Source organism: Seriola lalandi, unplaced genomic scaffold, assembly GCF_002814215.2.
Source record: "Seriola lalandi dorsalis isolate HSWRI2012SDOR001 ecotype SW California unplaced genomic scaffold, Sedor1 jcf7180002054920, whole genome shotgun sequence".
NCBI lineage: Eukaryota > Metazoa > Chordata > Actinopteri > Carangiformes > Carangidae > Seriola > Seriola lalandi.
Window position 1 is genome coordinate 806,762 of NW_019525472.1, and position 12,665 is coordinate 819,426.

Sequence of the window (12,665 nt, forward strand, 5' to 3'; positions counted from 1 at the left end):
CCTGTAAGTCACAATGAATGAATGATTGTTTACAAGGTCGTATCAGTCAACATTCAGAAGCTTAACCTCAAGTTTGACATACGTTTCTTACCTGCTGGAAGGGGTTGGAGAGAGTCTGGTTGCAGTAAAGGTAGTAATGAACAATATCTGTGGAGAACACACGTACACACACACACACACAGACACACACACATGCACGCACACACACACACACACAGAGGAGAAGATGCTGATGAAATTCATCTTCATTCATTCATTTTTCTCTCAACTAAAACACAATTAGTGTCATAGCCGCAGCTTTTACAACATCATTAATGCAACATTCGTCATATTATTCACACTGAAGCTCACCAGCACCAATGATAGTCTTCGTCTGGCTCATGAGGTACTTGTCAGGGGACACACAGAAATCACTTGTACCCTGAAATAAAACAGGAGACGTGTGAGAGCAGCGAACACACAACGAAGACACAGCTGAGCAGAGTGAAAGGTTCATGAAATAAGGAGGATGAAAACAGAACTTCAGAGAAGAAATGAATTAGAGTGTCAACTACCAAGTACTCTACCTGACATTAATATTTCATTAACACTTCAAAAGTCCCTTTGACGAAGCCGAATAATAATGATGACTATCATCTTCATCACTATTGACGCAAAAAGAAAAATAAAGAGGGCTGCACTTATAATCCACTTAAACATGTCTAGACGGGAATACTTTTCAGTTCTGTCACTCACAACCACTTTCACTCCACTGCACATCGCTAACAAGTAACCTGCCGTAGCAAAAAAAAAAAAATTACAAAAATAAAAAAATAAAAGCGAGGAGAGGCCGTCTCCTCCGAACTGTGCCGTCTGAATGCTAAACGTCCCTAAGGCTCAGGACAAACACACTGCGTGTAGCTTAACCTTCTCAGGGGGGTACGCTAATGAGCCCCACACACAGATGAGATAAAGTAAGCCGAGTTCCTCAGCAAACCCGAGCCAGTTTGTTAGAAACAAGGGATGCCAAGGAGCTCTGCAATTCAGTAGCAAGTTTGTTAGAATTCTTAAAGGCAAAACAGTGATTCTTTGAGAATGCAGAGTTCTGACTTCCTGCTGTCTGTAATTAAAGAGTTCTGTGAAGGGCTGCATTCATTATGCATTAATTTACTGTGTACTAAGGCACTAATTTAACTGTAGCCTATATACACACGCACACACAATTTGAAGATTCCCATGTAGGAACCACACACGAATATCTGCAGTCAGTTAAGCAAAAAAAAACAAAAAAACATCCGACATACACACCTGTAAACACAGACCAAAGCCACACACCAAGATCCTCAGCAAGACAAACAAATACACTGTCTGCAAACACATACACCACAGTGTGGTGCAGGTTTGTTGTTCCCCTGGATGTGGAGGTTGTCTGACATCATTAGAGCACAGCAAACACACTCGTTCTCATTTAAAGTGGGACGCAGCAGTCTGGCTGCAGTGGCAAATACATTTTCATGAGCTCAACCCTTAGTCAGGGTGGAGGAGGTCGGCGAGAATGAGGAAAACATTTCAGGGATTTTTTATTTTTTTTTGACATTTTCAGGTGGCAGCAGTATGTTTGGAGCTGGGTGATGGCTAAGTGGTAAAGCCTCCTACAGCTGCTCCAGTTCCCCTTCAACAGTCCAAAACTATTAGAGCCAGCTGGTGTGGAGAGTTGCCCACAGGTGTGAATGACAATTTATTTTAGCCCTGCAATGACCAGATGACCTGTCTGGTGTTTGCTACGGTCTGTAGCCTCTGAAAGCCACCCAAAAAATGACGAGCTGTAGTAGAAAAGGCCCAGTGGATGTCAACCATACAGTGCAGTCAAGCGCAGCAAATCTGAGTGTTTATTTATTGTAACCATGACAATCAAGGTCCGGTTTGCCTGCCGCCACAGGGGCCGCTATTTCAGGAGACACTCCTATGGGTCGTATGAGAGGGTTGAATAAAAAAATAAATAAAAAAAAACGACCTGTGTGGTTTTTAAGGATTTGTGTCAAGTAGTTTCTATTAAGCAATATCATTCACCACGTAGAGCTGAAGAGCAAAGGGAGAGTTAAATTTGGTACGGATGGTTTTTTTCTCCAGATGATCATTTCAACAGATTTTGATGATGCCTTGAATTTCCACATTTGGGCCGTGGCCTAGCATTGATGTCTCTAGATACTCATGGTGCCCTAAAGGATGGATCGTTGTATTTTTGGTGACCTTTCCCCTAGTGCTTCCTACAGGCAGCAATTCCCACACATACAACTTGAAGAAATTCCTGAAAGGGCTGCCCTTCAGCCAAACTCTCAACATTTTATGGTAGGTAAGTAATGGCTGGATTGCCATGACATTTGTTTAGGATACTCACGTTCCCCAGAGAAGGAAGCCCTTTTGATTTTTGGTGATGTCACTTTTCCACCTGCACACACTATATGTCATAAGGTAGCAGGCTGACTGCACTGTGAATCATCTGTATGTCGTTTGCTCGTAGGAGTTTGGACTGCATGTCCTGGTTTTCCTGCGTGTCATGGCTTTGGCATCAAAGAACTCCACCAGGATTTTCAACCATCGTAGATCACAGAGACCAGAGACTTATAAAGGAGCCACTGAAGTGGCAGATGTGAGGGGAGGATGACACTAGAGACTAATATGCTGTAACTCATCACACCTCCTGCCGCTTTTTACCCGATGCTCATTATCTCCTACTTAAATTCGCACATGTTAACAATCCTCTGCAGCCCCGAGTCAAAACACAACATCCAACAACAAACCTGGGAAAAATAGCACGCAGGCCTGAGGCAGGTGAGTCAAACACCAAGTGCTCCTCAATCCAGTATTCTTTGAAATGCTTCTCTCTATTTTCACTTATCACATTGATTCTTCCTCTTTAGGTCATTCAAATGTTAGTGTGGCTTTTTTTTTTTTGCATAAAGGCCATAATAGAGCAGACCGCTGAAATTATTCACCTATTCAGTATGATAAGCTTTAAAAGCTCCAATTGGATTCTTGTTGTCGCAATCCTTCACTTTGAATCAACCTTTTCGGGCTTGAATCATGATGCTGACAAGGTGTGGGCTTGGGAATTTTGTTCTTTTGTCGGCCTATTTTTTTTTTTTTTTTTAAGAGGTACACTGTTTGACAGCAGAGATCTAAAGCGCAAGAGGTGTCAGAAAGACAAACTCAGATCAGAAAGACTCAAGACGGGGCAGTGAGGAGGTGCTAATTCCTTTTTAGATGACACTGCATGGCTGTGAGGGCTCTTTCTAGCTCACTCACATTTTACAACTAGACTTTTCTAGAAAAATTTTATTAAGGCTAGAGAGGCTAGAAAGACACTTAATGAGCAGCGATGCAATGATTTTGAATGAAAAGGCTCCAATGAAATGTAGTTTGCTGCAAAGAGCCACACTCAAATGCATCTTATGTAAATGTGTTCATTAATAAAAGGTGCACATTTGTACGTGAGATTGCACAGTATGTGGGAAAACCTTTAACTAATGTGATGCTCAGATGGTTGTGTGCTGACACCCTGCAGATGTTTTTTTTTTTTTAATGCAAGCATGTATATACACATAAGCACATATGGCACTGCATGCACGCAGTGTATAATCATCCCCCTCCCCCACACACGGAAAGACATTTTTCAAGTGCAGCGTGCGTGTAGTTAAAGCAATTCATCATCACTGTTAGGCACGATAAGAATTGATTGCAGACCGGGTTATGCTAGTTTATATCGGGTCAGGCTGTTAGTCAGTGGGGGAGAGGAAGTGAAGCAGCTCACCACAGCAGTGGCCAGGTCAGCTCCCAGAGACGTCCAGCTCAGGACGAGAGTCAGCACTCCAAACACCATCATCCTGTAGGGACACAAAGCAACAGCAAAGGTCACAGTGCAGCTCAGTACAATAGTCAGTGGATGTGGTCAACTGAAAACTCAGCAACCAGGACTTTGATGGCTTGGTAAAGCTTGGTATTTATCCAACTGAAACACAATGATTAATGATTTACATCCCATGTACCACTTTGCAGCAAGTAATTTCCAATAATTTGTATTGATTACGAGGGGATACTATTCATTCCTCAAAACACACCATTAGCAAACCGGAAGAGTAGCTAGGGTTTTCGACATTTTAGCCTGCCATATCTGAAACAAGCTGTAAACACGACACAGACACATCATCACCTTTTAAATTGATATGTCAGACTTGCTGGTAAACAGCTGCTAATTTACAAATGCAGAGCGACATTAGCATTCAATTGAAGCTGTGTTTGTGTCCATGTAATGAATGTAAGTGCTCTCTTTTTTAGCTCTATTCCAACAGAAAAATATCTGGCCCTTTTAGCCACTAAATGCTCCACTATTTTCACCAGCTAACATAACACTAACTTTGTCTGCTTGGTGTTTGGTGGTGGACAGGTAGCAAAGAGTGTTTTTATTAAAGAGCCTGTTGAGAGCTGAAACAAGCTGCCTACTGCTATTTAAAAAAGACTCTGATGAGAGGGAACAAAAAGCAGAAATCATGGGGACAGGGAAATCTTAATAATGTGTTAAAAGACACAATAAAGTTCTGTAGAAATTGCAGTTATAGGTGCTTCAAGTTGGTCTTTTCATAAGACATGAGGAAGCAGCAACACAAAACGACACTCAAAACGAAAGCAAAAAAAGTAGGAATTTTGCAGTTAATATAGTTATCAGCACCCTGCAGAGGGAATACAGTGACGCACATGGAAGTATTTTCATAACGGCCTCTGCTATTGAAAGGAAACGGCGTGAGCCCACAAGGGGTAGGAGTGGTGATCTCACTGGCTTGTCATCAGCAGAAAAGTCAGAGGTCATGTTTATTTCTGTGGGAGTTGATTCTACAGCATCAACATACAGTGCAGCTGCAGCGGCGTGGCTTTATGAACCCCGGGAACAAGCAGCCGAGCATGTCCGCTCCGCTGGCTCCTACATTCGATTATAGCCCCCCTGGGTGGACGACTGCTCCCGCACCAATCAGGTTATAAAAATGTGGTTTTATTTTGCAGAGGGCTCCCTCCCAGATGATCTAATACTATCAGAAAATGACATCAGAGACATGTGACAATAAGTGGGGGCAGAGATTGGAAGAATTGGGTGTATGTTTCTGCATGCAGGGGAGCAGTGATGTGTCTGCCTGAGTGTATTAAGTATGATAGAAGATCAATACCCATTAAAAGATGAAGACTGGTCCTATCATAGATCAGCACTCATTAGGGAAAATAATCTCCAGAAAATCCACTAAGCTCCTGTTGATTTGACCACGGTGGCACTTTCGATTTTCCCCCTACAGTGTGCCACCACAGTTTCAGTATTTATGTATGTATGCCCAGGCTTTGTACCAGCCTATTCATCTTTACAACATTGTTCGACTCCATGGTTAACCCAATTCACAATGTGCTGAGAAGGTACGGGGCGAGCTCCTAACACTCACCACCAACACTTCCATCCTTCTTCCTCTATCTTTTATTTTTCCATTTCTCACTTTCTCGATTCCCTTTGCCTTTGCCCCCATATCTTTTTCTTTGCCTTCTGCCTCCCTCTTTATCAGTTTTTTCACTCGTGTAGTCTGTCTCCCTCCTTCCATCTGATACAGAGCCCTCACTGAGTCCTGAAACTTAATGGGTAACAAGATAGGAAGGAGAAGAAAGGCTGCACAGAGTGCTTATCACGATTTTAAATCGAAAAACAGAAGAGATGGAAGAGTTGTTCTACTGTCTTATTGTTTTAGTGTGATTCACCACAGGAATGTCTTTATCTACGTCAACAACTACCAGCCCAATTTCCAAACTGTCCTGTCTTGCTAGAGTCCCAGAATCCAGCTCAAATCATGCCTCTGAAAAATTATTTTTTAGTCCACAACAATCTAATTTCAGAGCCAAACATAGTACTGTCACTGTTACTAATGTTGTTACAAATGCTATTCTATATGCTGTTGACAAAGGCTGATATTGTGCTGCCCTCTTTGTTGATTTAACAAAAGCATTTGACAGTGCTGACTATGTTATGGTCCTACAAAGGCTATGTGATACTGGTTTTGATTCTAAGTCCTGTAAATGGTTTCAGAACTATCTGTCTCATAGACAGCAATGCGAAATCTTGGGAAATGATCGTTTTGTATTTCTAACACTGTCAAATGGGGTTCCACAAGGTTCAATACTCGGTCCTGTGTTGTTCACAATTTATATTAACCATATTACATCCTCTATAACAAACTGTAATGTCAATCTTTATGCATGACACAGTTCTGTATTGCTCTGTTAATACTATACACTCTGCCATTGAAATCATACAACAAACCTTTTCTAGAGCCAGACATAGTGGGTACAATGGTTTGCAGATTACCACTCTAAAAGGGTTTAGTATTGAGAGAGTCTTAGAATAGAAACATCTCAGAATCTGGTTGGATTAGACCCCTAGCATCTCTAACAGTAAGATATGATATACATTGGTTTCTATTTATTATCTTTTAGCCCTAAATGGCAACATGCCATCATACATTACTTCCTTATTAAACTGGTCCCATAGTCTTTATTTGACCCATTCAAGTAATTGACGCGAAGTCTGATGTGCAAAACTAAACACAATTGTACCTATCAGCCAATTTAAAACCATGATCACAATCTACTGCACTCTGAACAGTTTTTAACTGTGTTCTGCTGTTTGTTTGTTTTCTCATTAATTAGTTTTCTGACTATTTATTCTGTTTTAAGTGCACTCTCAACACGATTCTTCAAGAGAACAGTATAGACCAGTGCTATTTCTGTGCCTTGCTTTAACCCATTTTATGTGCCTGCTGTTTGTTTGTTTACATGTTTCATACATACATGAATCTGTTGCAGTGGTTTCCAACATTATCTATGATTGAGGGTTACCAAAGCTGTCCCAATATAAACGCGAGGGATCACAAGATGATCAAAGGGACAGGAAGACTGTTTAACATAATAATATTTGATCTCTCTAATTTATGCTTCTTCTTGTGAAATATTGAATACTTTCATCTCAACACGCTTTTAAAAATCCTTCAAATAAAACCATCTGAAAAAAAAAAAAAAATCTTCTTTGGTTGAACTGGTCACAACAAAAAAAGGTTTGAGAACTAGTGGCCTGTGTTTCTGCCAGGCCATTCCTATTTCACAGTTTGTTGTTGCAGGGCGTGCAATACGGGACTGCGTGAGCTTCTTTAAACAACCGTGAACACAGTGTGCCTGGGCAAATGGTCAGCAGGTCACATTCAAACTGAGCAAGACTGTGTTCAGTTTTGTGCTCTGGTGGGCAAAGGGGAGTCACTGAGCTACACAGAACAGCAGCAAATCGGGTGTAAGCCTGACGCAAAGCACATCAAGTGAAAAAGTCACAGAGGCCAATGAGCAGGGCAGATGAATGCTAACAAATGCACTCACTGAAGATGGGGTCAAGTCACTCTGAATTAAATCAGTGTGGGAAGTTGTTTTTTCTTCTCTACTGAAGAAGAAAAAAAACTTGAATCTTTAGCTGTAAATTGCTGTTATAATCACATTTTTCTCTCAGGTTCTAATTTTGGCTTCGACCTTGTGATCATCTCAGATACTATTTGTGAGTAACTTAGAAGGCACCTCATTATGTTGTGTTTATGAGTCTTAAGCAAATTATAACAAACTTTCTCACACATTGTGACTTTGCTGTGAAGAATTTCTCAGCTATCAATATAAGACACTTAGCCTTTACTGATTTAATGAGTTTTCCTTTCACAAGCTGCCTTTTCTCAACATCACACTTAATGGCTTGTGAAGTGACCATATTGACTATATGTGTCCTAGAAGTAAATGTATTATTACACCTTTGCTATCACTCTGGAGCTTTCACATCAAAGTTTGAATTTCTTGGTAAGGGAAGCTGCAGTTTTAATAAATCATCAAACCACCTGCCTCTCATCTTGAGTTTTTTCAGATCAACAACCTGAAGTGACCTGGATGTGAAGCAGCTGAACTTTGGTTGTACCATTCCTGCTAACTCAATTAATATGAAAAAACTAAGTAATCTCCATACATATAGATTATGTACTTCGTTCAGGGTGTTGGAATATACTAAAGTCAGTATAAGAAAAACTACAAAGGCCCAAGTACACTTCCCTGTGGTACCGATGTGGGACAAGGTTGGACTGGCCAATTAGAGGAAATGCTGGCTCAGTATTTGTATATTCTTTTATTGGCCAAATACAGTTTATGGCAGTGTAGCTGTTAACTGGATTATGTTCACTGGCAACTTTTTTGTATTTAAGAAATGGTAAATTTTTGTCCCGCACATAAGCTATAGGGAGTTTATTTGGGGTGGACGGTGGGCATACAAGGCACAGGGCACCAAAGACAAGGTTTTGCATCCCCTGTGTGACAGGATTTTGGCAACAATAGCTTTGGTTAAAGGTCCCATATTTTACACTTTTCTGTGTTTTATTTGAAGTGTTGATATCCATAAGAAGATACATTTGTGGTTTTAAGAACCAAAAACCATCTCAATGTAGTTTTACATCTCCTCTCTCAGGCTTATCTCTGGAGCTCTATAGCAAAAACAGGTCAGTGAGCCAATCAGAATAGACGCTCAGAGCCTCTCTTCTAACCGGCTACTGTTTTCTGATTGCTGACTGTTTTCTGAGTGGTCGAATAAAAATATAGCAGATTTCAGGTGAACAGTCAGAGACACCAAGTCCTGCAAGGTTGGATGGTGGGTCTGGCTGAGCTGGGCTTGGGTTATGGATGAGAGCGGTGACTGCTCTGTTGTGACATCACAAAGTTCTAGAAGTCCTAATAGCTCATTTTAAGGCTCAGTTTCTGAACACATTTCTTTGTGGACTGAGTGCTTTGATTCTTTCACAGTATTAAGATAGAACCTAGACCTGCTTTGTAATAAAAAAAGACACTTTATACAAAGTGGGACCTTTAAGGTTGGGGAAAGACTGGTTTAAACTTAATAAAGTAAACGCTTCCAGTCACTGTTGAATTTTTGACTAAGAACATCAGTGAACATTTGGCAGATATGTCAATTAAAAGCATTTCCTCATTATATTGATAAAAACATAATTCAGCTGTCATCACATTTCTCTCAAAACATACTGAATGTTGCAAGTCAGTCATACATAAGAGTCACTGCTGCCTCGGGTGGATTCTGTCTAGACTAGCAGTCGTCTTGACATTCATCTGGTTTCAAACTGAAAGTACTCTCTTGCATATATTACAATACTTTTATTCAGACAGCAGATATTTGATCAGCATGCTCAAATGCACAAGTGGAAAACTAGTTGCTGAACTCAGCTGCCATTTCCTCAGGCTTTTTATGCTAGAGAGATGGACATTCAAGGTTACCTGAAGAGCTCTGGCTTTCCCCTGTAAAACTTTTATTACTTTCCACACGCAGCTTCTATTACAACTCACTTCCTCCAGGTAGTAAAATATATTTTTTTCTTTCTTTCCTCGTTAATGCTGTGATTTAGTTTCATTGTAATTGAAGCGGATCTCACTTATTTGCATTGTTTATTTTTATAGCAATTCCTCTTGCTGTAGGTCCCTGCTCATGAGCGCTCTGATGATTTCTGTCATCCAGGGGAATTATTTTCCTTTCTCTGTCTCCATGAGGGGCACACAAGTATTTCAATACATAAAATGAAGCTTAAAATGGGCTTATGCTGTGTTTACATCACAACATTTTAAGGTTCAGTTCACCTAAGAGTTGCTTTGTTATGTACTCAGGCTTTGAGATGTCATTTTTACCACAACCCGGCTACAATGGAGATAAATGTGTTCAAAGCATAAAGAAAAATGCCAAGGGAGAAACAACAATATTTCCCTCCAGAAACAGAAATAGCCTGTAAAGAAATCCAAATAAAAACTACTGTCAGCAAGGTCTGTGGATATCTCTTTCTCTCTCACATATCTCCTTGTCTAAGCTGTTACTGAGTGTGGTGCTAACAGGGGGGGTCAGCCAGCTACAAGCACCAGAAAGAGTCGGTATAGGACCACAGAGTGTAATCTGCTCCCGAATGCCTCCAACTACATCCATTCTACTGGAAGAGAGCATCTCTTGGGAGGGCAGACACTCTTGACACTGACTCATCTTGTGCGCGTAACGGGGTTGGAGGGTGAAGTGGGGGGTTGGGTTTGTGGCTCATAGGGCAAGTTCAGCACGGCTCACGCCCTGAACTGACTGATTGAGAAAGACAGAGTGACGCTTGGCTGGATGAATGGAGGCTCGGGTGGATTTCAAGCCCCATGGAAGCTCCTTTACAGCGAGAGGAGGAAAAAAAAAAAATCACATCCCATTAGAGATGGATGCACTTGAGCTATAGATACTTTAAGAAGATTAAATGAAAGTGGAGGTATTGCTTGTGAATATGTAGTGCACATACAGTTCAGTATTTGTGTGTAATGTATCATCACTTATAATATGGGTTTTTTAATGTCATAATTCTGTCATACCAACATCCTGTTATCATTGAAATTTCTTTCAGCACTTTTAAATGGCCAAAAAACTCTTTGTACTATAATAACAATTTTTCTTATATCATGTTTGGTTGCTTTAACTTACACTGCATGTGGTTATTTATTACTTATTTATCTTGCTTCCTTGTCACTAAAAAAATCAATAAAATAATAATTTGAAAAAAAGGCCCCTAGAAATACAAAGCTAAATAATTAATCATATACCATACTAGGCTCCGGAGATACAGTACATTGGCTGATATAGAGTGTAATTCATGTCTGAAGCAATTTAAAGCAGGTCAACTGTTAAGATGGAATAACAGTTTTCAGGAAGTTGTATTGATATAATCAAATGGCCTCGCTCCCATCTCTCGTATTTGCTGAGCAAAGCTAATGAGACGGTAACACTCGAGCAAGTTCAACCTACCGCTGGCAATGCTGAAAGGCAAATGGTGAAATGTAATAGGGCTAGTTGGGCAGTGTTTGTAGAAGGACATGGTCCAATACTTAGCTGCCTTGTTCTCTCTGATGGGAGGAGAAGTAACTCTTTCTTCATGCTCCCTCTGTGTACACTAATTCATCTTATTCTCTACAATAAAAATTATCCTCCTCAGGATAACAAGTTTACAGCGGTGGTGGAAAGCGCAGTTTTTAAAACCTTTCAATGTTTTATACATTAAGTAAATGCATTGGAGTAACTAGAAGAAAACAGATAATACATTTCGTCTGTGTTTAGCCAAGAGAATGTACAATGAATAATCTAGTGGCCAATTTGGAGAAGTGAGTATTGTGTTACAATGTGCATATTCAGTTAGATGCTATAACATCTGGAAAAACAATGGAATCTGTTACAGCTGCCGCAGCACTAATGTCACAGAAACAAAAAGAATGATGATGGCTCCCAGTTAGCTGTGATTCACTTAGAGTGCTAATCTGACTGCCCACCCCTTCTGTCTCAGTCCTGCCCCTGCCTCTTCAATCTTTGTCTTTCCTTCCTGGCGTGTAGGATGTGGAGAAGAAAAACATAAAAAATGGAACAGATTGTTTTTTTCATTCTAAGGAAAAAAGCAGCTTGTGTCTTTGTAAGAAAATTACAAAAAAAAAAAAAAAAAAAAAAAAAAAAAAAAAAAAACAGTTACAGGGCATATTGCACTCACGTGGTTAGCAGCCAGCGAGACTGCTTGGCCAGGCCCAGACAGGCCAGCAGGCAGATGATCAGGTCCAGGATCAGGAGCAGCAGGTAGGTGAGCCACCTGCAGATACAGACAGGGACAGAAAATTAAACTGCAACTGATGAATGTTTGTTTTGGCAAAGCATGGACAGTCTTATTTTTGTAGGTTTTGCCATAATTCTTTTTAGTTAAAAAACATTATACTCTATACCCTAACCCATTACACATATCATGTCCTGCTTATCATCTTACTATTCAGCCGGGTCTAGATAACGTAAGAATAGTAACATTACTTTCAGAGCCAGGTTGTGTGGCCAAAAGCCCCGTTCAGGACTGTCACATGCACTGTGTGAGAACCAGAATACTTTAGCAGAGTTTAGGCTAAAGTTTATGGCTCTGACCTGCCCTTTATCTGGTTGGGCACATGTAGCTTTAGCCTCAAGTCTTTCAGCATTAATGTTACACCATCAAGTGAGTTTTTGTGACCGTTTCACGTGGATCTCAATTTAAAATATGTCAGCATAAAAATGTCAGCTGCAGACAGAGTTTTATGCAAACTGACGGAGTTAGTGTTAATTAGCTTAGCTAGCTACAGCTAACAGAATCTGCCTGCAACTGTTGCCATTTCAGCTGAAAAAATCAGTGGTCGTCATCTAAAAATGCCCATTCTTGTTTGTTTTGTTGTAAAAACACATAACCACTGTTGAAAATTTTTTTCATGATTTTCGACCATTGTAAACTACACTACACTGCTCAGCCACAACACCCAAACCAGCTATAGCTTTAGCAACACTTAATCAGAGGAGAGGAGAGGTAACTGACAGAAACAATGGCTAACAAAACTAGATTCAAGATTCATCTTGTAAAAATTTAAGATAAACACAAAGCTTGTGCTACAGAAAATGGACCAGACTCAGTGAATAGCTCCCTAAGCTTAACATGTCCTATGATAACTATTAATTTAGCTATACAAACTAATGAGCAGTGATAACTAACATGTCTTTGGGGTCATCAGGT

General features: G+C 40.3%; 1 protein-coding gene across 2 annotated transcripts in view; it reads right to left on the reverse strand.

Annotated features, from left to right (window-relative positions):
• ttyh2 (tweety family member 2) overlaps window positions 1-12,665 on the reverse strand; it is a 61,682-nt gene that overhangs the window by 9,642 nt on the left and 39,375 nt on the right. For both annotated transcript variants that reach the window (XM_023431360.2, XM_023431359.2), the window contains exons 5-8: window positions 11,634-11,729; window positions 3,791-3,863; window positions 352-421; window positions 92-147 (exon numbers count right to left, since the gene is read on the reverse strand). In XM_023431360.2, coding sequence (XP_023287128.1) covers window positions 92-147; window positions 352-421; window positions 3,791-3,863; window positions 11,634-11,729 — 295 coding nt within the window. The remainder of the gene's footprint in view (window positions 1-91; window positions 148-351; window positions 422-3,790; window positions 3,864-11,633; window positions 11,730-12,665) is intronic.